Source organism: Taeniopygia guttata, chromosome 3 (genome assembly GCF_048771995.1).
Source record: "Taeniopygia guttata chromosome 3, bTaeGut7.mat, whole genome shotgun sequence".
NCBI classification, from domain to species: domain Eukaryota; kingdom Metazoa; phylum Chordata; class Aves; order Passeriformes; family Estrildidae; genus Taeniopygia; species Taeniopygia guttata.
This window is the reverse complement of record NC_133027.1, coordinates 63,333,026-63,355,593: the sequence shown is the minus strand read 5'-3', so window position 1 is coordinate 63,355,593 and position 22,568 is coordinate 63,333,026. Positions and strand designations below refer to the sequence as shown.

Genomic DNA, 22,568 nt, shown 5'->3' with positions numbered 1-22,568 from the left:
TACAATTCAGTACAATGTGTGGAAACTGCTTGTGGTCCATACTCTGCTAGGATTGTTGGCTTCCCTGACAGGTTTAGTGAAACACATGTTTTATAAAAGCTAAACTAAAGCATGGAAATTAAGATGGGAGCATATCCTATGCATATTAATCAGAAATCTAATTGGAGAATTATCAGAGTTAAACTCATTGTGAATCTCCAGAGGAGGTGGTAGGTTGGAAGAGTACACTACTGAAAAACATTTAGGTGTTGAATCTCACTGCACAGGTTTTAACTCCTTGTCTATTTACTACATGAGTGCCCATTGTGATGCTTTCCTGATTTTTGATGCCCCTTTTGAAAAGGGCATTCAGGAAATACTTCCTCTCAAAGATGACCATTGTCTTTATATGTATCTTAGACAGTTGCAGTCATTTCAGTCATGAGTGATGGACTAAACCACAGCTACTTTTGGTCCATCACATTGCTGTTGACATCAAAAGAGCATCCTTTTGCCCAACAGAGAATATTACTCTTTTTTCAAGGTTGACTCTTCATTGCTTCCTCCCAAGAAAAATCTTCTCATTGCTTATATTGATGAAAAACCATCAGCATAACAAAAGAGTTGGCTTTAGGCAAACAGCTAGAGGATTAATTACGTGAGAGAAACATATATTTGGACACCTTTTTGTTCAGTTCTGAGTTAATTCTGCTTAAAAGTACTACATCAAAAACTTCTAAAAAAATAGGTTTGAGGTTGATTATGAAATATTATTCTGGGGAAGTGATCTGGCAAAAAGTTTGAGAGGCCACTTTTTAGGGATTAAGTAACTTCAAATCCTATTCAGCTGTGTCAACTACAAGTTTAATCCTTCATAGATTGCTACCAAAATGTGAAGTTCACACTCTTGGAGAAAAAGCCTTAATTTGAAAAGCTATGACAGTATGTACTAATCAACCCTCTTCCTGAGAGTCATTACAGATATGCCAACGGCTGAATGAGCATGAAGTCTGGGAACAAGGAAACTGCTGACAGTTTTTGGAAATGCAAGGTCCATCTGAGAAAAAAAAAAATTGTTATATGTTCTAGGTAAAGAATATTGTATGGATTAAGGTTAATATATGCAAACTAGAGACTTCCACAACATAGGCAGAGACTAGGCGTCTGATTTTCCGCCTTCTTTTTTACATAATAACCACTTTTCTGCATATTATTCTTTCCCTTTTTAACAGCTGAATAGAATAGTTTTATAGATAGGGAATGACAAATCAAGCAACACACTTTTTGTCAACTTATCAAAGATACTCTTCAAGTGAAAGCTGAGGCATTGTTAATAGCAACTTTTTTTTGTTCTAAGGTTTCATTTATCATGCCAAGAAAGAAAGGGAGAAAGGAAAATATTTCATAAATTAATGTTTATATGGTTTAATGGTACATCTACTTGTCAGCTCAGTGCAGGAGACAGTAAGTCTAAGTTTGTAAAATGTTCATATAGAAATAAACCACAAGACGGGTAAAATTCAGGCTCTCAAACCTCAGTGTTATTTCCTGAATGGTAAATCACTGAAAGTCATAGGGTACACAGTAAGTAACCAATTTATTTTTCAACATTTACAGAAATGAATAAGAGTTATGTAGCAGATATTTTGAGTAGGATGTAATGAAAATATTTTTCTAATGTTACTTTCTGACTTAAGAAATCGATAACATGACATTATTCTTATTAGCACTAGTTTCATTCTGCTAATGCTTAAAACACCAAGAAAGAGTGGGAGCCTTCAAAGGTACTGCATGTACACATATTTACAGGAAAAATAGAGAAGCTGGTGAAAGAAAAGGAAATAAAATGGATGACACTTATGTTAAAACACATCATGCCTAGGAAAAGACTGCACCCTTCCAGCGCTGTTTAACATCTTTATAAGCAACATGGACAGTGGGATTGAGTGCACCCTTAGCAAATTCAGCAACACCAAGCTACATGATGTAGTCCACATGCTGGAGGGGAAGGATGCTATCCAGAAAGACTTTGAGAAGCTTGTTGTCATTGCAGGCCCTCAGCCAGGTAATAATTAGCATTGACTCCATGACTCTCAGAAGGCTGGGCAATCACTTTATTATATTATAATAGACCATTATATAAGAAAACCATTGCCCTTGTAGAAAGTCATGATACAGGTGGGCCCAATTGGTCCTTCAATCCAAACACCATCATCATTGGCCAATTAAGAAATCACCCTTTAGTAACCAAACCTCCATAACACATTTCACATATTCACAGCAACAGGTGCAGCAAGTGAAGATAAGAATTGTTTATCATTTATTTCTCTGATCTTCTCACAGCCTTTCCCAGGACAATGCTTGGGAAAGTTGTCTCTCTTGGCCAGAGAGCTGCTGCCACAGCTTGTGAGGACCTGTTTAAACCTCCTGAAGTTAAACAGGGGCAAGTGCAAGGTCCTGCACCTGGGTCATGGCAACCACTGATATCAGTACAGACTTGGGGATGAACAGGTCAAGAGCAGCCCTGCTGAGAAGGATGTGAGGGTGCTGGTGGACAAGATCCTGGACATGAGCTAGCAGTGTGCACTTGCAGCCCAGAAAGTCACCCCGATCCTGGGCTGCATCAAAAGCAGCATGGCCAGCAGGTCGAGGGAGGGGATCTTGCTCTCTACTCTGCTCTTGTGGGATCCCACCAAGAGTACTGTGTCCAGCTCTGGAGGCCCAATTTAAGAAGAATTTAAACCTCCTGTACCGAGTCCAGAGGAGAGCCACAAAGTTGACCAGCAGGCTGGAGCACCTCTCCTACAAAGAAAGGTTGAGAGAGTTGGAGTTATTCAATCTGGAGAAAAATTATAGCAGTTTTCCAGTAATGAAGGGGTTCTACAAGAGAGCTGGAGATGGACTTTTCACAGGGGCATGTAGTGACAGGACAAGGTGGGGAATAGCCTTAAACAGAAGAAAGGTTGGTTTAGATTCGCTATTTGGGAGAAATTATTTTCTGTGAAGGTGGTGAGGCATTGGGAAAGGTTGTTCAGAGAGGTTGTGTACTCCCTATATGTGATGCTGTTCAAGAGCAGGTTGGACAGGGTTTTGAGCAACCTGGTCTACTGAGAGGCTCCCTGCTCTTGGCAGGGGTTGGAATTAGATGCTCTTTAAGGTTCCTTCCAACCCATTCTACAATTCTGTGTAATTATTGTATCTGTGTTCATCACACTGGACTAGTGGAACCTCTTAGCAGTCACCAGCACTGTAACATATCTAAAACTACCCAAGACTAGATGTGTGACTAGGAGAGTGAAGGTATACAAGTACTCAGAGCCAACACATAAAGATTTTAAACTAACAGTTCTGGTGAGATTTACTGCTGATGATTTTCACCAAGGCACTCCACCTAGCATTAATTCTTACTAGTACTTCGTGTCTCTGTCTCTCTCACTCTCTCTCTCTCTCTCTGTGTGTGTGAGTGTGTGTGTGTGTGTGTGTGTGTGTGTTGTGTGTGTGTGTGTGTGTTAAGGGAGTGTTTGGACTCTCATCGTGGGCCATGATTCTGTTCTGCTGAACTGTGCCCAGAGACAGAGCCCGTGACTGTCAGGTGTACATATAAAGGACTTAGTGGAGGTGCAGTGTATCCATCAGCAGTTTCCAATCTGTGCATAAGACAAGCTACAGAAGATGTTTAGGGAGTGTAAGGTCTACTCAGCTGAACCACACAGCCCCAGAAGGGACCAGAGCACCAGCACATTGCTGCCTTCGTATCCTGTATGCCTGAGAGCCCTGAATACAAGCTGTCCTTTTGTCAGACTGCTCAGCTGGTGTCCACAATGGGACATGTACTGTGGGTGCCAGTTCTCCCCAGGCTGTTTTTTTGCAGCAAAGTCAGGCTGGTTCTGTCAGCACAAAAGGCACATTCATGCACTGGGAGCTTCATGCTTCTCCATCTTCTTTGGGGCCACAATAGTTTGAGAATTTTTCCAGACGTGACCTGCCCTTGAAATTTCCTTTCTCTGGTCTCAGTGAAGTGACAGTATCCTATTTCAGTAAGGCTTTTAAAACAAATATAGGACCTCTTCAGTCAATACAGTATGCTGGGATTTACTTTTAAAAGTAAATAATAGCGTTTTAAGGTCCTTTTGCCTATCTTCTCAGCTACTTTCCTTTCTCTCTGTCATACTTCTCTAATAAAGTACTCATCTAGATCACAGTAAGGGTCCTACCACAAAGACCTACCATTCTTCTATTTTTTTTTAATGGATAAAAAGAGAACTTTCCTTTTTACTAGAACTTCTTCTGTGTGGTAAGGTTTCAAGACCAGCGTTAACATTTTTATATATTTTTTCTTCCTGGAAAGCATACCAGTGCAGTAATAATGTCTTGTATTTTTAGACATTTTCCAACTTTCAGATCTGAGTGAATGTCCTACCTATATCCCATCTTCATATCAGCACAAGACTCTGGTAATTGCTACGTCCTGCAGCACATAGGCTGCAGACAGCTTCAGGAATCTCCCTGCCTAAACACCATAAACATCTTGGAGGTAAAGTTAATTCTGCATAGCCTGTGAAGTCTCATATATTACCTCTTAAGACTTAAAGGCTGGTCTTAGATGCCTTCTTTCCCCATCCATAAAATTATAATCTTATGAGGACCATTAATTTTTTTAATTAAAGTTTTGCCTTCAATTCCCATCATGGTGAAAATAAGTTTGTCCTGTTATTTGCACCATGGAGTTTTTCCAGAAAGAGCAACACTAACTTTGCTACTGGAATGGGGAAGGAGAGGAAAAGCCAAGTATTATTTATCGCCACAGCCTGGGGGTGTAAAAACAGACTGAGAATATCATAGTCCTCCCATTTTCTTTTAAGGCATTTCTATCATAATATTGCTGTATAAAAGACTAATTTCTAGCTTGGGGTTTTTTCTTTCTCTTGTAGAGTTGAAAAACTTACTGAATTTAAATAGGAACATAAAAAATAGTTCTCTTAACTGCTACAGCACAAACTGCAGCATATTAAATTGGCCAGATGTTTCTCACGGTGTGAACAATCAGAATGCCTGACAGAATGGAAAATCTTTGTGTGTGCATTACATTGCAATACACAGTTAGAAATGCCTGCTGAAAGGAAGCAAAAAAAGCTCAATTTCTACCCAAAATCCCCAATGATGTATTGCTATTATTTCTGTTTGTTCATGTCACCCTTAACCCAATCATCTTCCTATAGAAAGGACTTCCCTACCAAGAAGATGTGCACATATAGCATCAACTTGTTCCAGTTCCCCATAACCTAAGAAAATACAGTGAAGTCCCTAAGTATGCTTCCACTTGGACTCTAAGTCCAGAATGAAACCAAGTCAAGTTTTCAGAGTAATGTCTCCTATTTTAAGGAACTTTAGGGGCTTCTTCTCTGGTACCTTCCTATTGTCTTCTTTCATTATTTCCTCACCCCATGACAGAGGAATTCCTCCTGGGTGAGCACGCCACTGTAGCACCCTCATAAGAGCATGTATAATGCTCAGCTTGTTGGGAATGCTGAGCAGCTATTGAATTACACAGGAAAGGCTGCAGGACTGACTGATCAAACTCTTATCCAGACATGGAAGGGAGCTATCTTTTTCGGGTTATCAATGAATCATGCACTATGATAGTGATACAGTGTTCTCTGAGATACTCAACCACTTCTGCTTTCAGCACTGGTCTTACAGAGGTATGCCTATCTTTCCGGGCAGAACACCACGACTTGCAGATTATGGGATTCTTCTGTTAATGTGTCTTCAAAAGCAGGAAGGATTTCCAACCTTATTTTCTGTAACAGTTCTGATGATTATCACAGTGAGAAAGGACTGTTTACAGAAAACAATGTGGGCTCATTTATAAGTGCCCAGCAAGCACCTTTCTTTTAAAGAACTGTATAAATATCCAGGCATTCAGGCTGTGCATAACTCTGGATGAGGGCATAGACATATACAGAGCAGCACACGCGATAGAAGGTGAATTACACATCTATGCTAGGTGGAGTGGGTTGCAAATAAAATGAACACTAATCCTGGAAGATATCTCTAGACTGCATTTGAATTAATAATTATAGTCAGATGAAGCACATTCTTAATTTTTACATGAATTTTGTTATGTTAAATTAACATGATTCATATTTAATATGTTAATTGATTCCTCAGAAGACTGATAATCATCTGGTTTTGTGGGGTTTTGTCAAGTGCATTTTCCTTGTGAGTCTGGTGCTGTTCCCACTTCTGACCAATGCCATAAGGCAACACAATCTCTGAAAGGTACAGAAGCCCAAAGCAGTCTTATGGGAGTGTCTGCTCAGCAGTATCAGGTCTGAGATTTATTCTGATTCTCTGTAATTATGGATGTGACAATTTTGTGTCTTTTCAAACCTATTTGTCACAGCAAAAAAGTGCGAAACAGATGGATTGCAAAATGAGTTTTTTCCCGTTGATTACACCACCAGCAGTATTTTCTGCTCACTTAGCAGACATTGTTTGCTGCATTTTTGAAAACACAAGAGAATGTAGAAGTCACAGACTTGACATTTTCTCTTATTCTTTATGAGTACTGCATGCAACTATTGATCTAACAGGATTAAATGAAAGACAGCTATAAAAAAAGAAAGTTTTGATCTATCTGGCATGTCTGAAGGGTGTGCCCAAGGACTATACCTGCTGTGTATATTTTTACTTATGTAAGAAGAGAAACTGCTTTTGCATTGAAACATTCTCTTAGTTCTGCCATTGTGAAAGCTCTGGGAAAACACTGAGGTGTTCTGATGTGCCACGGCTTCACTCGTTCAGTGTCTAATATTAGACTGTGTCAGAAAATACCTTTATTTTCATCTGATAGACTGATGAAATAAGCACTTTTACTTTCTGCCTTTCAGTCAAATTACTGTGTTTTGCTTGTTCGTATCAATATCTTTCACATTAAATAAAAGCCATACATAATGATGCTAAATATAAAGGCAATTCTCTAGTAAAAATTAGCAGTATACATTACAGATAAAACTTGACCTTTTTCACATATCACTTCTGCATGGGGACTGTCAAACAGTTCCCTAGATTTAAGATTTATGCCAGAGAGTTTGACCTGGACAGTTTGGGTTCACAGGATCACAGAATCACAGAATAGTCTGAGTTAGACTCACAGAGATTATAAGTCTAACTCTTAAGTGAATGGCCCATATGGGGATCAAACTCACAACCATCACATTGTTAGCACTGTGCTCTGACCAACTGGGATAAATCGAAATGTTCTTCTCCTCAAAACCAGAAAATCTCTATCATTAAGTAAAGTATCTGATTTTTCTCTGCTTTTTTGCTTAGATTTAAGAAATACTATATTTCTTCTTAAAAGGTTTAAAATTTGTTTTTTCCTATAAAATGTGATATCTTCAAGAAACAATTGTTGATATCTTTTGCATAATTTCTTTTCTTGGGAGCAATTTTCATTTTTAAGACAATCCTAGTGGAAAGAATCACAAAGGACACTATGGTTTCTAGTTTTTCTTTGTTGGTTTTGTGCTTCTGTGGGAATTATTGGAGCTAAATGAGATGAATAAATGGATTTTTAACAGGCTTATTACAATGAACACTTACCAACATGTTCTCAGCTTGAAACATAAAGCTCTTAAGATTTAATTTTTAGCTGCCTTTCTCCAAAAGTAAAATTTAATTAGAATCCAATTATACTGAAATTGAGGTAACTGCTGAAGTAGTGCAATGGATACTCAGTCCCATATGGTCTGATTTATAATCCACAAGAACTGTGAAAAACTACCTTATTATTTTCTCTATATTTATTTGATAAAAAATTTAAAATAAAGTCATATAAGAATGCCTATTTTACTATATATTTACTATGGCTTTACACTGCTAAGAATAAACATGCATAAATTGATTATATTTCAGGGGCTGAGACCTTCTGTTGGAAAGATAAAGAAGAAAGTTAGAAAATCTTTCAGAAAGACCAGTATCACATTAATTCCTTTGTACAAGAAAACCTTCCTAGAAAATACAAAATAAGGTTTCCTATTTTGTATTCACACCAATTTGAGCCCAAAACAATGTTTCTAAACTCATGATTTCTAGTTATTCAAAACTTAAAATGAGGTTTTAACAAATATTTCTAAGCTATATGTGAATCCATTAAAATAAAATTTATTTTAAAATCCCCAACAATAAAATAACACAGAGATCCAGACTATTTTCTTATTTCCACCATTTTTCTTTGAGGGAATTCCTGATGCTTTTAAGGGATTTTATCTGAGATTTCTAATTAATTACGTGACTAGAATTTACAGCAGAAAGCATCTTCATGCTCTCTCTACATAAGGCACAACATAAGGTACAAGACAATGGAGGATCAGAAGGGTTAAAAACAGTAAAGAAACAGAGGCCCAAACAAATGGCCCTTCTTGACTCATGCTCTAATAATTTTTGGTCAAATTTCGTGTCACAAAATGCTGCCATTCTTTATTTTTTAATGTTTAACAGGAAATGTTAACAATTAAATGGTAATTATTTACCTACCTGATTAGCACTTTCTATAAGATAATTTGATGTGGACTTAGGTTAGTTTGTTAAGCTCAAGCTTTTTTCTCCAAAAATCCCTTTTTGTTTTCAAAATGGTTTCTGTAGGATAATAATCTATATTTTAAGAATAATTATCTGGATGATCAGCATGATGACAAGGTTTGGCAGGTTAGCTAGATGGCAGCAAGGTAACAAGTACTGTGTTGTGTTAGGATCTAAAAAACTTTTGTTTTTCTCCGTAATGGAAAGCTCCTGTCATTCTCTTACATACAAGAAGCTTAAAAATGTATTTATTGTATTTATTTTCTCCAGTTACATGTCTGATTGCAGATCTAATATGTCATGGGAATTGCCAACAGCTCTGCTTGTTAGCAGCTGAATGTCACTGAATGCTGATACTGTACATCACCATATAACTTCTCAGATCACACTTGCATCTACAATCCAAGCACTGCCACAGAAAGCTAATGAGTGCTCCTAAAGAGGAGGAAAGACTCTACAACCCACCATGTAAACAATAATTGATCTGCAGCATTCATACACCCATAGAGTTGTTAAGGTTGGAAAAGCCTTCTAAGATCACCCAGTCCAACCATCAACCTAGCAGCAGCGCCATGTTCACCCCTAAACATTCCTGAAGTGCTGTAGCCACATGTTTCCTGAACACTTCCAGGTCTGGTGACTCCACCACTTCCCTGGGAAGTCTGTTTCAGTGCTTTACAAACCTTTCTGTGATTTTTTTCCGAATATCCAATGTAAACCCTCCCTCCTCACCTGAGGCCATTTTTTCTCATCCTGTCACATGTTATCAGGGAAAAGAGACCAACACCCACCTGGCTACAACCTCCTTTCAGATACCTGTAAAGAATGATAAGATCTTCCTTTTCTCTAGGCTAATCAGCCTCAGCTCCCTCAGCCACTTCTCATAAGATTTGTGCTTCAGGCCCTTCACCAGCTCTGTTGCTCTTCTCTATACTTTGTTCCATCATCTTAATGTCTTCAATACAGTGGTTGATTACATACTGTTAAAAACTACCAAAAACTCCTTAGCAATGAGCTCCCTTTTTTTTTAACCCAATTCAGGCTGCTACTGTCATTATAAAATAATCATAAAACATCTTTACATCTTTGAAGAGCAGTTCAGAAGTTAAATTCCTAGCATGTGCTTGCCCTCACAGGGAGTCTCACAGGGTGTGATCAGCATCATGCTGGTCCTCCCATGCATACTGTGTAAAAGGATCATTTCCTCCTCTCTGCACGTAGTCTCTGTTCTCTATTGCACTTGTGGGCAAAAGAGTCAAACTGGGAGTTTGCATCTGCTCAGGTTTTAATAATATTATTCTGAAATACATCTTGATTAGCTGTTTTTCTGGTCAGCAGCTACTAAATCCTTTCCAGGTATAAGCTGATTTGAAGCTTTGATGTTTAATTGAAATGTATTTTTGAGCCTGTTGTTAGCACTGGTCAGCACACTGGAAAATGTAGCCTGACTTCTTGTGATAGGAACTGCTAGGGTGATGCAGACGCTTTTTTTCAATAAAGGTCAAACCCACAAAACTGCTGTAATCTGTAAACAACATACAGAGCATTCAAGAAAACCATGGTAAAAGGTAATTTTTCAAGTGGTGAAGCAAAGATCTCCAAAATAAGTAAATACTGGATTTACATCGATCCTCCTATGTTTATCTCCTTCCTTTTGCAGTACATAAAGAGAAGTCCTGTGGGAATGGAAGAGTTTGTGGTCCTAGAAGTAATGATATTAATAATGTCTCACTCAAAAATTAAGAGACACACCACTGATTTTAGCCTTTTCTTCTTTATCTGTGCTCTGGTCTGCAGCTGAGCTAGACTGCTATAGCAACCATATATCATAAAATCATGGAAGGGACCTTAAAGATCATGTAGTTCCAATGCTCTGCTGTAGGCAGGGAGACCTTTCACTAAACCAGGTTGCTCAGAGCTCTATCCAACCTGGTCTTGAACAATTCCAGAGGTGGGGCATCCATAACCTCTGTGGAAAACCTTTTCTGGTGCCTCATAATTTTCTTTCCATTTGATCCCATTCTCCTTTGCCCTGTCACTATATGATCTTGTAAATAGTCTCCATCTTTCTCACTGGCTGTCTTTTTCCCTTTACTCCTGGGACTTTACCTAGCTGCTCTGACTTTTCAAACATCTTAGGAAACAAGATCTTTGAAAAGAAAAATCTTTTCAAACAAACTTAGAAAAGTGAATTGGTAAATACATCAGTCAATTCCCTCAGGACTCTGGGATGTGTCTCATCAGATCCCATTGACTTACATTCGAGTTCCTCAGGCGGTCATGAACTGACCTTTACAGTGGGAGGGACTTCACTCCCCCAGTCCTCATTGGGCTGTCCATCCCCTTGAGATATGCAGGAAGAGAGGCTGACATTGTAGACTGAGGCAAAGATGTAGTTTGGTACCTCAGTCTTCTCATTTGTTGCTACCAGTTTTCCATCATTTTTTATCAGGGGGTACACCTTTGACTTCTTTTTTCTGGTTAATATTCCTGTAGAAGCTCTTCCTGTTATTTTTGAGTTCCTTGCCAGGTTCAGTTACAGCTTCACATTGGCCTTCATCATCCCCTCCCTTACACAACCAAACTTCATCTCTACATTCTTTGCAGGTTATCTATCGTTATTTATACTATCTATGTATGTGCTTATTTCCCTGTAGTTTGACATGCAGTTCCCGGCTCAGCCATAATGATCCCTTGCCTTCCTTGCCCTATTTCTTACTCCTGGGGATTGCTAACTATTGCACCCTGTAAAAGACATCCTTAAAAATATACCAGCTCTGTTCCAGCTAGCCCATTGTCCCTGAGGGCAGTATCCCAGGGATCCCACTGACTATCTCCTTGAAAAACTTAAATTCTGCTTTCCTAAAGTTCAGGGGTCTAACCTTACTCCTTATTTCACCCATATTCCTACAGACAGCAAAATCCACCACTGTGGCCCAGACTGCCTCCACATCCCCTCTGGTAGGACTATTACCTGGCTCAAAGGGTTATAATGATGCCCATAACACTCCTGGGAGAAAAAGATGGTTTAGAACACTGTCAGAACACTGTCATTCCTTCATTGTGTGGAAATCTACTACAGTCCATGTGTTTTATTTGATCTGTATCTGTTTGAAAGTGGTAATAATCAAATGTGTCAAACACACCAGTTTTTGCTATCAGAGGAAAAGAAAGCAAACACTGTGTAGACATAGGAGAAGCATTTAACCGAGGCTGGTGCACAGTGAAAGCTTTAATATTTGCCATTTCTCTCATTCTCTACTACAGCTAGATACCTCCTCTGCTGCTGACAGCTCCATTCTCTATAGCCACAGAATCAGACTGGAGAAGCTGCTGTAGATTCACGAGCCCACCTAAAGCTATGCTGTGCTGTTCTGAGATGTGTGCACGGTTACAGAGGTTAAGTAAACCTGCTCTCAGACATGCAAAGCTGATGGGAGCTCAGCAACATTTAGTTGCAGACATTGGGATGTTCAAAAGTAAAAGTATTTTTTAATTTTAGAATTGGCAGTGGTTTTAGACCACATTGATTATATTGCACTGTCTTGAGGTCATCTACCCTTAGTTCTAACTCCAGACTTTCACATCTCATAAAATACATCCAAATTCTAGTTTGGCTTTTCTCATCTTCTCCCTACATAACCTTGAATATCCTTATAGTCCTCGCAAGTTACCTGACCCTCCTTCCAGAGATTATAGATTCTCTTTTTTTCCCCTAAATTCCAGCCCAAATTCTCTGTTTAATCAGGCTGGTATTTTTCCCTGATGACTTGTCTTTCTACAGTTGAGGGCAGCCTGGTCCTAAATATTTTAAAATTCCTTCTTAAAGCACATCCAGCCTTTCCAAACTCCTATGCACTTCAGAACTGACTACTGATCTGAAGGGACTACTGAGGAGATTCTGTCAATAAGTGTCCTAAACAGGCCAAAGTCTGCTTACTGGAAGTCCCAGGTGGAAGTTCTGCTGGTACCTCTCCTTATTCCACCCAGTACTGAAACTCTAACATTTCCTGGCCACTATGTCCAATATAACTACTGACTACCAAATCACCCACCAAACAACAGGTCTAGCAGGACACCTTCTCTGAAAGGCTCATTTACCAGTTGTGTTAAGAAGTTGTCTTCCATACACTCCAGTAACTTCCTAGATTGTTTCCTCTTTGCTGTGTTGTGCTTCCAGAAGACATCTGGCAAGTTTAAGTCACCCGTGAATACAAGGGTCAGCAATCATGAGACTTCAGCCAGCTGCTTGTAGAATGCCTCCTCTGTCTGTTCATCCTGGTTGAATGGAATATAACAACTCTCACCACCATGATGTCCACCCTGCTGACTTTCCCTCCGATCTTTGCCCACAGGCACATGCAGTTTCACCCCACCACCTTTCCTGCTTTGCCTGTGTCTCCTAAAGGACTTATAGGTATCCATTGCAGCACTCCAGTCATGAGAGTCATCCCACCATATTTCCACGATAGCAAATACATAACTTTCCTGTTGTACAATGGCTCCCAGCTTCTTGTGCTTGCTGCTCATACTGTGTGCATTGGTGTAGATGCACTTCAGCTGGGCTAAGGGTTTTGCCTTCGTAAGAAGCCTGCTACCTCTAGACTGATCTCTAATAGCCTGGTCTTATCCGTTTCCCCCTCTGAGCATGGTTTATTACCTCTCAATCAGCCCTGCTAATTTCGGGGCCATAGTTTCTGTAAGTCTGTCTTGACTCAGTTAAGAAAATATCTATGGGGCAGGTGTGTTGTAAAAATTTGCCCTGTATTGTAAGTGAAGTGGCTTTGTTGAAGATAATTATCACCTCACAATGTAACACTAAATGAGATATCTCAGGTTAGTTGAGAATTTAACCATCCTGACATTTCAGGATTCAGCAGTGTACGTAAAATTCCTAGTATTGACAGGATGGAGTGAGAAGATGCTGTCAGACTTATGTTGTACTAGCTCTAGTCCACAAAAAAAAAAAATTTCTTACATGGAGGAAACAGTAATTACCTCTATTCTCTCATTTTTCAAAGACTAAGAAGGAATGGTAGTTTTCTCAATCACTGCAAAAATATTTTTTAAAGAAACCATCTCAAAACTCAGGAGAGGAAGAGAGAAAATAACTGATTTTTCTGAAATAAGAAAATTTTTATAACAGAAAAAAAAACAGATGGCATTTTAACAACTATTTTGGCATAGGTTTCAATGTAGTATATGAAAAGCTGACATGATCTTATTTACATATTTTCTTTGTTCCATCGACTACAGTTAGAAGAAAATATTTCATAAAATGCATTCTACATTCATTTTAATTGTTAGCAAGCAGAGTTGTCTGAAAACAGCTTTACACATACAGCTTATATACAACAGGTACAGAAGCACACTAACAGACACTTCTAAAATGTGTACACTGGGTTAGCAACATGCCTAGTAAAGCTCAAGACAGATTAACTAATTCCCCCACACCATGCTACAAGAATTTGAAAGGACCTATATAAAATTTAGTTAATGTACTTGAAACAGACTTTGAATATTAGGTCTGGGAAATAATGAAGCAAAACCATCCTGATTTCCTGACAAGAAGGAGTTATAGTCTACCTCTGAACACCTTCGCCTTACGACATAAAGGAATAGACTGTAGCTTTCCATTCTGCCAGAAAGCTGGTTCATACTGTTCACACCACACACAGCAGTTTAAGACATTGGGTGGAGAGCATGAATCAAACAGAAGCATCACATCTACTACAAATTACTACAAATTATATTATTATTTTTCCAGTAGGGAAAAATATCATCTGGTAATGTCCACATCAGAAAAATTAATTTAGGAAATAAAAACCGTAATGGATTTCAAAGTTCTATGAAAGGCTATGCAGTGTAGAAAGATTGTCAAGCAAAATAAGGAGCATGGTACCACAAAAACCCCAACAGAAATAAACAGAAAACTTGACCACAGTCAATGATAAACATCAAGAATTGACAAAGGAAGACTTTTAGCATTAGTGCTTTGCAGGTGTAAAATACTTGTGAGTGAAAAGCACTCAAGACTGATCAGAAGAGCAGAATCCAAAGCTTTGTCTGGCATCCAGGAAGAATTAGTGATATAAAATTAAAAAGTAGTTCTGAGAACATGTGGGCTCACACAAAACAAAGGCTTGAAGAAAGAGAAGAGGCAAAATGAAGAAAAAGGAGGTTGAAGCAATGTCAGGCAGTTATGGATGTGTCCTCGTTCCAGCCAGAAAAGGGTTCATTTCTGCAGTAGTCAGGAGGGACATGACCAGGACCCCAAGGTTACTCTATACCACCTCATGCGAAAGAAGGGGGCAGGGGAGGGATGGGTTCCTTCCAGTCAGGCCAATGGCGAAGTGAGTGGTCTGGGTCGTGCTAAGTTCCCTGTGGTAAGTGATTGCTTGTGAATCTTTCACTTCTTATTAATTTTTAAAACACTCGCTTATTAATATTGTTGCTATTGTTTGTTGCTTATTTCATTGCTGTTTCTAGAAAATTTTTACCATCTTAACCCTTAATATGTACCTTTTGTGCCTCAAATTTCTCCTCCCCATCCCACAGCAGGGATTCTAAACCATTCCACATAGATTTACAAGTTCATGTTAATCAGCTCCTCTGTAAAATAGAGAGGAGCCACTCCTCCAATAAATAATTCTAAGGAGCCACTGAAGTCATGGGGCAACTGCAACCAGCTCGTGTAGGCCATATGGAGCCAGTCTAAACTGAATTTAATAAGTTTTCTCATTTGAATGCTGCATACCACTTTAACTACATTACATTCTCCTATAGATCTCACTGGCTGGTTGACATTAAGAACTTCTTAAGAACAGATTAAGAAATCTGTTACTTTCCCTATTGAGTGGTTGCAACCAGGGATTTTTTATTTTTCCAGATAATTAGCTAGAACACTTACAGTTTACATCAATATAAGTTCTCATTTCTTTAAAAATTTGTGTAGGGATATAACTAGTCTTGAAGAAAGAGGAATTTCAAAAGAAATTTTGATCTTCAAGTGGTTCAGAGAGTTACAAACAGAAGTAAATATGCGCAAGTGTATTATTAAGGGCAAAGGGAACAATGAACTGATAGACTGCATTAGCACTTCAGCTTTTGAAATTATAAGACTAGCAAGTAATTCCAAAGTCCAATCTAAATTTCTAGTGTACTCTCTAGTATTCACCTTAGAGAAGTCACTGCAGAAGTACAGGATACAGTGTTGTGACAGAGACAGATCTGTGCTGGAGCAGTTCCACCCAACTGTAAAGAAAAACATACTTAAAATTACATTTGGCTCATGAACTGACCATAAAAAACTACTTCCACAAGGTGCCTTTGTCCGCTATTACTGCCCCTTCTAAGAAAGACACTGTGAGCACCTTCCCTCCGGAGCTCAAACATGAAAGCTAACCTCTCACCTGGCTTGGGAATGATTATTTGTCAGATTCTATGCCACTGTATAAAGGGAAATTCAACTCTGACACCCCCCTTCAAACTTTTATATGAACAGCCTTTTATAAGTAGTGGCAATAAGCTTCATTCATTATGTCTATTTGACTACCTGTGCTAACATGTGAGCTGATTAAAGAAAAAATAAATTAAAAATAAAAGTTTAATGGACTCCAAAATGCCTAACAGTCTTAATAAGCAAAACTAGCACACACACCACAGAGCTAAAGTCATGCAAAATCTATTAAAGCAAAACATAAGCCTGGATCAATATTCAGTTAAAAATACATCTTTTCATATCAGAAAATTTAGACTTTTTAAAGCAATACTTTTTATCAGATACACTGCTTTCCTTTATGTTAAACATATATCAGCATCTCCTTTAAAGTACAATATTATGTCAGTCAGTTTTGTTTTGACAATAAAACATATTCTTCACTTCTAAGAGTCAGACAATGTGAAACAACCTCAGATTAGCCAGAATTTAACAGAGCCTCTCTTCTGAGGACTGTCTAAGAACAAGAGCCAAAAGTGACTTACAAGCTGCAAAGGAAAAGTTCAGATTATTTTCAGAGTCAAAAATCACACTCATTTGATCATAATGACATTTCTTGTTTCAAGTTGTGCCCATTCAGTTGTGTCATAGTAGTTACTGTGTTCCTGGTATTGCTTTTCAGGGAAGTCATTTGAATGGCAGAAGAGTTGCACAAGTAGCTGGCAGATCTCTCTTTCTGAGCTTTCTTCCTGCAGCGGAGCTGGTTGTTGAAATGTCTTCTAAAACTCTCACTGAGGAAATACAGTGCAAATGGGTTGACACAAGAATTGCAGAAGCTTAGCACTCGGGCCACTAAGGTAACAACCATATGTCCCATCGATGGATCAATCTTATCATAATGAAAAGATCTGTACATGTATAGCACGTGGTTAGGAAACCAGCAGATAGCAAAGAAGCCAACAAAAACTAAAACAATTTTTGCCAGACGCTTCCGAGTTTCCATCTAAAAAGATGAAGAGAACACAAATGAACAACAAGGAATAGAACTACCCCACATAACAGACTTAATTAAAATATGTAGCATTTTGCTGTATTAGCTTCAGCAATTGTCACGAGTAAGGCCAGGAAAAATTCTTCCTTCAGGTCCTGAATTACTTTTGATATCTCATTTGCTTTCCTTTTCCTCTTTCAGTGACCTTTCTTAGCTGTTTGCAGTTACAGAAGGTTGCTCTTTCTATACAATACACTCAGCAAGAGAGATTCATGACCCAAGGAAGCACTCACTGGCTTTTAACCTGCACATGCACCAAAGGATGTTATGAAACATAACCTTTTCTGTTAAGATCTCAGGGCTTGCTCAAAACTTAAGTTTTAGTTAAAAGGCTATTTAGAAATAGTTTCTGGCTTCAAAATCTAGAGATATCATGAGATATACATTACTAGGGTGTTAGATATACAGTGGTACTTACATGCCTTTGTTTTTCACTGAGGGCCTCAGCTTGCACCTCTCTCCTTGGGAAACCACAAAAATTGTATTACACCATCCAAAGCATCTTAATTCCAGGGTAAGGTGAAAGGTTCCATTAATTGCAATAAGATCACAAAATGTACCTTAATTGCAGTGCTAAGGTATAACAGATTTCATTGCAGATACTGAGAATGGCTGAAAAAATGGCAGGATAGGAGCCTACACAGAGGTTCCAAACTGAGAGAGGGAGATAAACTGGCCAGGTAGAAGTCACCTAAGAGAGGCAGAAAATTTCCCCATACTCCTTCTAAAAGAATTGTTATGTATATCAGGCATGAAAATTTCGCAGAGGAAGGAAAGTTTTCTACTCTGCTCAATTTTCTGGGAAAAAAAAAACAAACAAACAAGTGAATTTCTTCTAACATTTTTTCAAAACCTGCAAAATTAATCTTGAAATATTCTTGGGTCTATCTAAACAAAAAAACTAGGGAAATCAAAAAAAGATAGAAAAACTTTAACATTCAGATTTGATAGTATTTGCACTCAGATTGCAAGAGCAGACTAAAAGGTGCAGAAGTATAGTGTGAATATTATACTTGGCTTAAAGAAACATGAGCTGATAATAATAGTCTGAATTTATTTCCTCTTGCTGGGAGATATGTAAGTTCACCAGAATTTTCTATTCTTCAGAGCCTCATAGATTAACAAAGAGAAAAAAAAAAACTAAGTAGAATGAAAAAATGTGTTCTTACTTTGAAAATACATGTGAGTTCAGAAATGTGGTATAAATTAAATATTGTTTCCATCCAGAGGGTTCAGCCAAAAGGCTCTCTATATTTCACAGGGAAATAAAATAATACATGAAGTGCTAATATGTATGCACTTTTGACAAGAAACAGACTAGAGCAGAAATGAAATGCTGCTCAAAATGTAAAGGAATGCAATCTTTGTAAAAGAATGTGTGCATGCAAAGAGATTTCTGAGAGTATGCAAGTAGTTTTCTAAATTACTGGTAGAGAAAACAATTCAAAACTGTTTAAATTGCATAAGTATTTTTCTCTATCAGTACTAATGCTTTTTTAAAGCAGTTGAGGCACTTTCACTGCAAAAGCTGTTGTTTGTACATATGTGTATTCCTGCTAATGTTACTATCGTATTGCTTCCTTTGCCTTACAGGGAAGATTGGCTTTGTACAGTATTTTAAAATGCTTTGTCTCAAAGATATACAGAATCTATACCAAGAATTTTATAGCATCTCTAACAGAAAGGATACTAGAAAAGTGCAAGTTCAGGATTGTATCCAAGAAAGTAAAAAAAAAAAAAAAACCAAAAATCAGTTAATGCTCTGTGTTCACGTTTCCAGCACTCCTTCATCTGAAAACAATCTCAGATCCCCTAAGGAAAGTTCTCCCTGCCTATGTCAGTTTTCTCATTTCCAAGCACAAAAAGGGACAATTCTCAAAACATTCATGTAAGGTTTCTTTCCTAAAATGACTGCCTATAGAGACAGGTGAAGCCACCATCACTAACTACGAAAACATCAGTTCTCAGTAAGAATACAAGTAATGTGACAGTAATAGCACATACAAACATATATACCAATCTCATTTGCTGTTAGGAATGTGCATTCATGGCAGTGAATTTATAATTTTCCTTGTTCATATTCATTTACATACTGGGCTTAATATTGAGTAAGCATGAAAACAAGGAAAATCTTGAGATAATCTTTGGTTTATTTCATGTGGAAACTGAACTAATACTCTGAAAAATCCAACAATTTGGATGTTATAATTCCTTGACTTTCATTTAGAAGTGTATACAGCACACAGATCTTTTACCAGGATGTAAAAAGCAAATTGCTTACCTGTCTTTTGGAATGCTCACTGTGCTCCCCAGGGATGTTGTGAGCACTTTTTATTAAACTCTTTGCAATATGATAGTAGTAGATACTGATAATTACAAGAGGAACAAGGAAATACACAAGGAAAAGCAGCACAGAATGGATCTTCGGATGCATGTCATCTGTCATGGGGTATGGTATGCACGCTGTGAAAGTGGCATTATCTGTGTCATTGATGTGAGCCAGTTCGGAGAACACTGCTTCAGGAATTGCCAAGAGCATGGAGATTACCCAGATGGCAGTGGCTTTGAGACAGGTCCATAGCACTGCACTGGAGGTCTGGATATCCATGGGATTTACAATTGCTTTATACCTGAAATTGACCAAAATGCAGATACAAATTAAAAGGTATTCAAATTCAACATGCAATCCACAAGCATACTTCATATCTTTGATTAAAATAATGTCATTTTTTTTTCTTATTTGAAATGTCAAGGGGCTGGTAATCTTTCTTTAACTTGCACTCTCTAAATCTCCACCTTTTTTCGTATACACTCATCAGAGGAGGGAGAAGGAGACCTGGATACAACCTGTGGCTGTAGGTGTGCATTCTGTGCCAGTGTGGTGAAAGTGAAGAATCAGCCATGGCTCTTTGCTTCTCCAAATACCTTCAGCAAATCTCCACGTGTGCATCCTACCTCCATACTCCACATATACCAGCACATGGACACCTAGTATTTCCTTCCTTCTTTCCTCAGCTCCTGAAGCCCAGGGCTCCCACTTGCTGCCACCACAACTTTCCCACTCTAGGACACTCCCAGCCCCCCTCAGAGGAATATCTGCATCTTTGTAAAGTCAGGCATATATGACTCCCAAGCACCTGTGCAGAAAGTATTAAACGCTTACATAAAGTAAACATTTCCACATCAATAGTTGGAAGCTGCTGCTCTGCACACTGCATTTTGCAAAACTGTCTCATAATGTATGATTGCATATAAACCTTTGTGGAACTGATAATTTCATAGCCCCTGCAATGGAAACAGGAAGAATTGAGAATGGAAATATCTCTCTAGAGTAAAATAAAATTAATTAATAGAAGTAGACATTGGTCAGGAATTCTATTATTTAAAAAAAAAAAATCATTGCAGAAGGTGATACAAAGTCAAACTTTCCACAAGAAAATGTTATAAGGACAAATAGAATTTGAGAAAAATATTTCAAGGATACCTTAAAGTTCCACTTAGATTTTTAATTTATTTAGTTTTTTTTTAATGTAAGTAAATTATGCATTAATGTTTTTATTAAAAACTAAATTTTAAACAAAACATTTCATTTTGTCTAAGCTGTAGCAATATGGAAGCTCATGAGATTTTTCTTAAGTGCATTAATTTTTTTGTTTCTACTTTCAATTTGATTTGGGATGGCTGTGATTTTTTCTGAAAGAGCTCACATTTTGAGAAATTGAAATAATTACTCTTCTTTAATATTCAAGGAAAAGTTTAACATGATAAGGGGAGTCAGGAGAAATTCATACTCCAGGTACATAACTTTGTTCATCCTCAGGTGTTTGTAGTTTCTGGAGAAGTATGAATCACTTTCAAAAAGTGATTCAGATTTTATGTATATTAAATCATCCTCTAGGGGGCTTGGTTTTTTTCTCTGTTAGATACATAATGAGCTTAGATTAAGGAGGACAGTAAGTTAGAAGCCTCTACTTTGTGATAAAATTCCATATCCATGTATGTAGATAGATATACATGATGCATAAATACGTATGGGTATGAGTAATTGTCTAAATACTTCCCAAGGATTAGTTTATACCCAAATATAATGTGGCTGCTGAAGGGAATGCTGATAAATGGAGCTGTGATCCCACATACATCTTAGGGCTAATTTGCAGGTCCTGACAGGTAGTTCATAGACCCTCAAGACCTTAAGCAGATGTTTGCAACTGGCTATGCCATGAAAACATCTGGAGCAGAGAACTGTAACAGTACCCATGGAAGCCTTTTCTTCAGAGAATATGTGAGTCAAAATGTGCTTTGGAGCTGTCTTTCTCAGGTGTGTGATAAATTGTTTGATCATTAAATAACTAAAAAAAAAGGCTATTAATGTTCATATCCTCTCTAAATTCAGAGAATTTCCGAGAATTTTTACTATATTTTCACCCCTATAATGGAGTAGAAAACAAAACTCAGCAAACTGTCTCTGTTAATTTATATTTACCATTTCTGCTAAGACACAGTGAGAAACTCCCTGGACACCAAGGTGTAAAGAAAGCCTTTATATTGACACAGGAAGGACAGAAGTTTCTGCACAAAGCATGACTACTGCCCAGCACAAACTTTGACGTTATTATTCAATAATTGCTTCCTATTGCTGTCTGCCTTTATTTCATTAGATAAAGACAGACCCTCTATTTTTGAGGAGATGTCAAGTCCTTACATCTGCTCGTTTTTTAAAAAGCTTGCATTCTTAGGGAAGAGCTGGTTTGGGGATTTTGGGGTAGGGGGAGGAAACTGGATAAAAATTAAGTTTTGTAGTTTTGTAGTACACCTTTTTTTCCTCTCCATTTCACTCCATCATTTCAAAATATTTTGACCACAGTCCTATGACCCAAGTAAATGACCATGTCACAAATAATTGTTTTAGCAGCAAACTGGCCTAGTTAATCTCTAAATGGAAGACTTTTTCAGAAGTCTTTACATTAGTAGAAGATGCGGCATATATTTGTACTTTGGCATATATTGATGTTTCAGCAAAAGTATGCTTTTCCCCGACCCATAACGTACTCCAAGTGGAAAGGCATTGAAGCAGAGTACCCTTTTTCACAAAACAGCTGAGTTTAGTGAAAAAAAAAAAAAAAAACTTCTTTCATTCAACTTGCTACTTTACTGACTACAAGGTGGCACTCTTCCTATGACTCAGCCTTTCACAGGACTCCGTGTCAAGAAAAACGCACTCTGTTTTAAAAAAAGCTTGTCATCTTGTTTATATATTTAAAAAGCTATAGAGTGAAAAGAAACAGGTTACAAATAAAATAAAATATAAACTGAGTGTAATGAAAAGTCCCCAAAGTGAAAAACCAACCTCTTCCTTTGTATAAAACCAGTGTAAAGCTAAAACATGCTACCAATCATTCAAATTACAAACACCATATGTTCCATCAATAAAAACAATGTCAGTAAATTAGACTAATTGTGCAAATTAGTCAAATTAGCAAGTAAATTCATCTTTTCTTTTACTTCACTGATGAA

General features: G+C 37.8%; 1 protein-coding gene across 4 annotated transcripts in view; it reads right to left on the bottom strand.

The window, feature by feature from the left end:
• Window positions 1-1,379: 1,379 nt before the first annotated feature.
• The window catches only part of NMBR (neuromedin B receptor), a 32,564-nt gene continuing 11,375 nt past the window's right edge, over window positions 1,380-22,568 (bottom strand). For 2 of the 4 annotated variants that reach the window (XR_012055081.1, XR_003959351.4), the window contains 3 exons: window positions 19,336-19,684; window positions 15,743-17,006; window positions 1,558-2,781 (listed from right to left, as the gene is read on the bottom strand). Coding sequence is in view for 1 of the 4 variants with exons in the window: in XM_002195728.6 (XP_002195764.4) it covers window positions 16,605-17,006; window positions 19,336-19,684 (751 nt within the window). In the remaining 3 variants the exon portion in view is untranslated. Of the gene's footprint in view, window positions 2,782-13,832; window positions 17,007-19,335; window positions 19,685-22,568 lie in introns of those variants that run through there. The other 2 variants (XR_004367354.3, XM_002195728.6) reach the window with 2 other exon arrangements.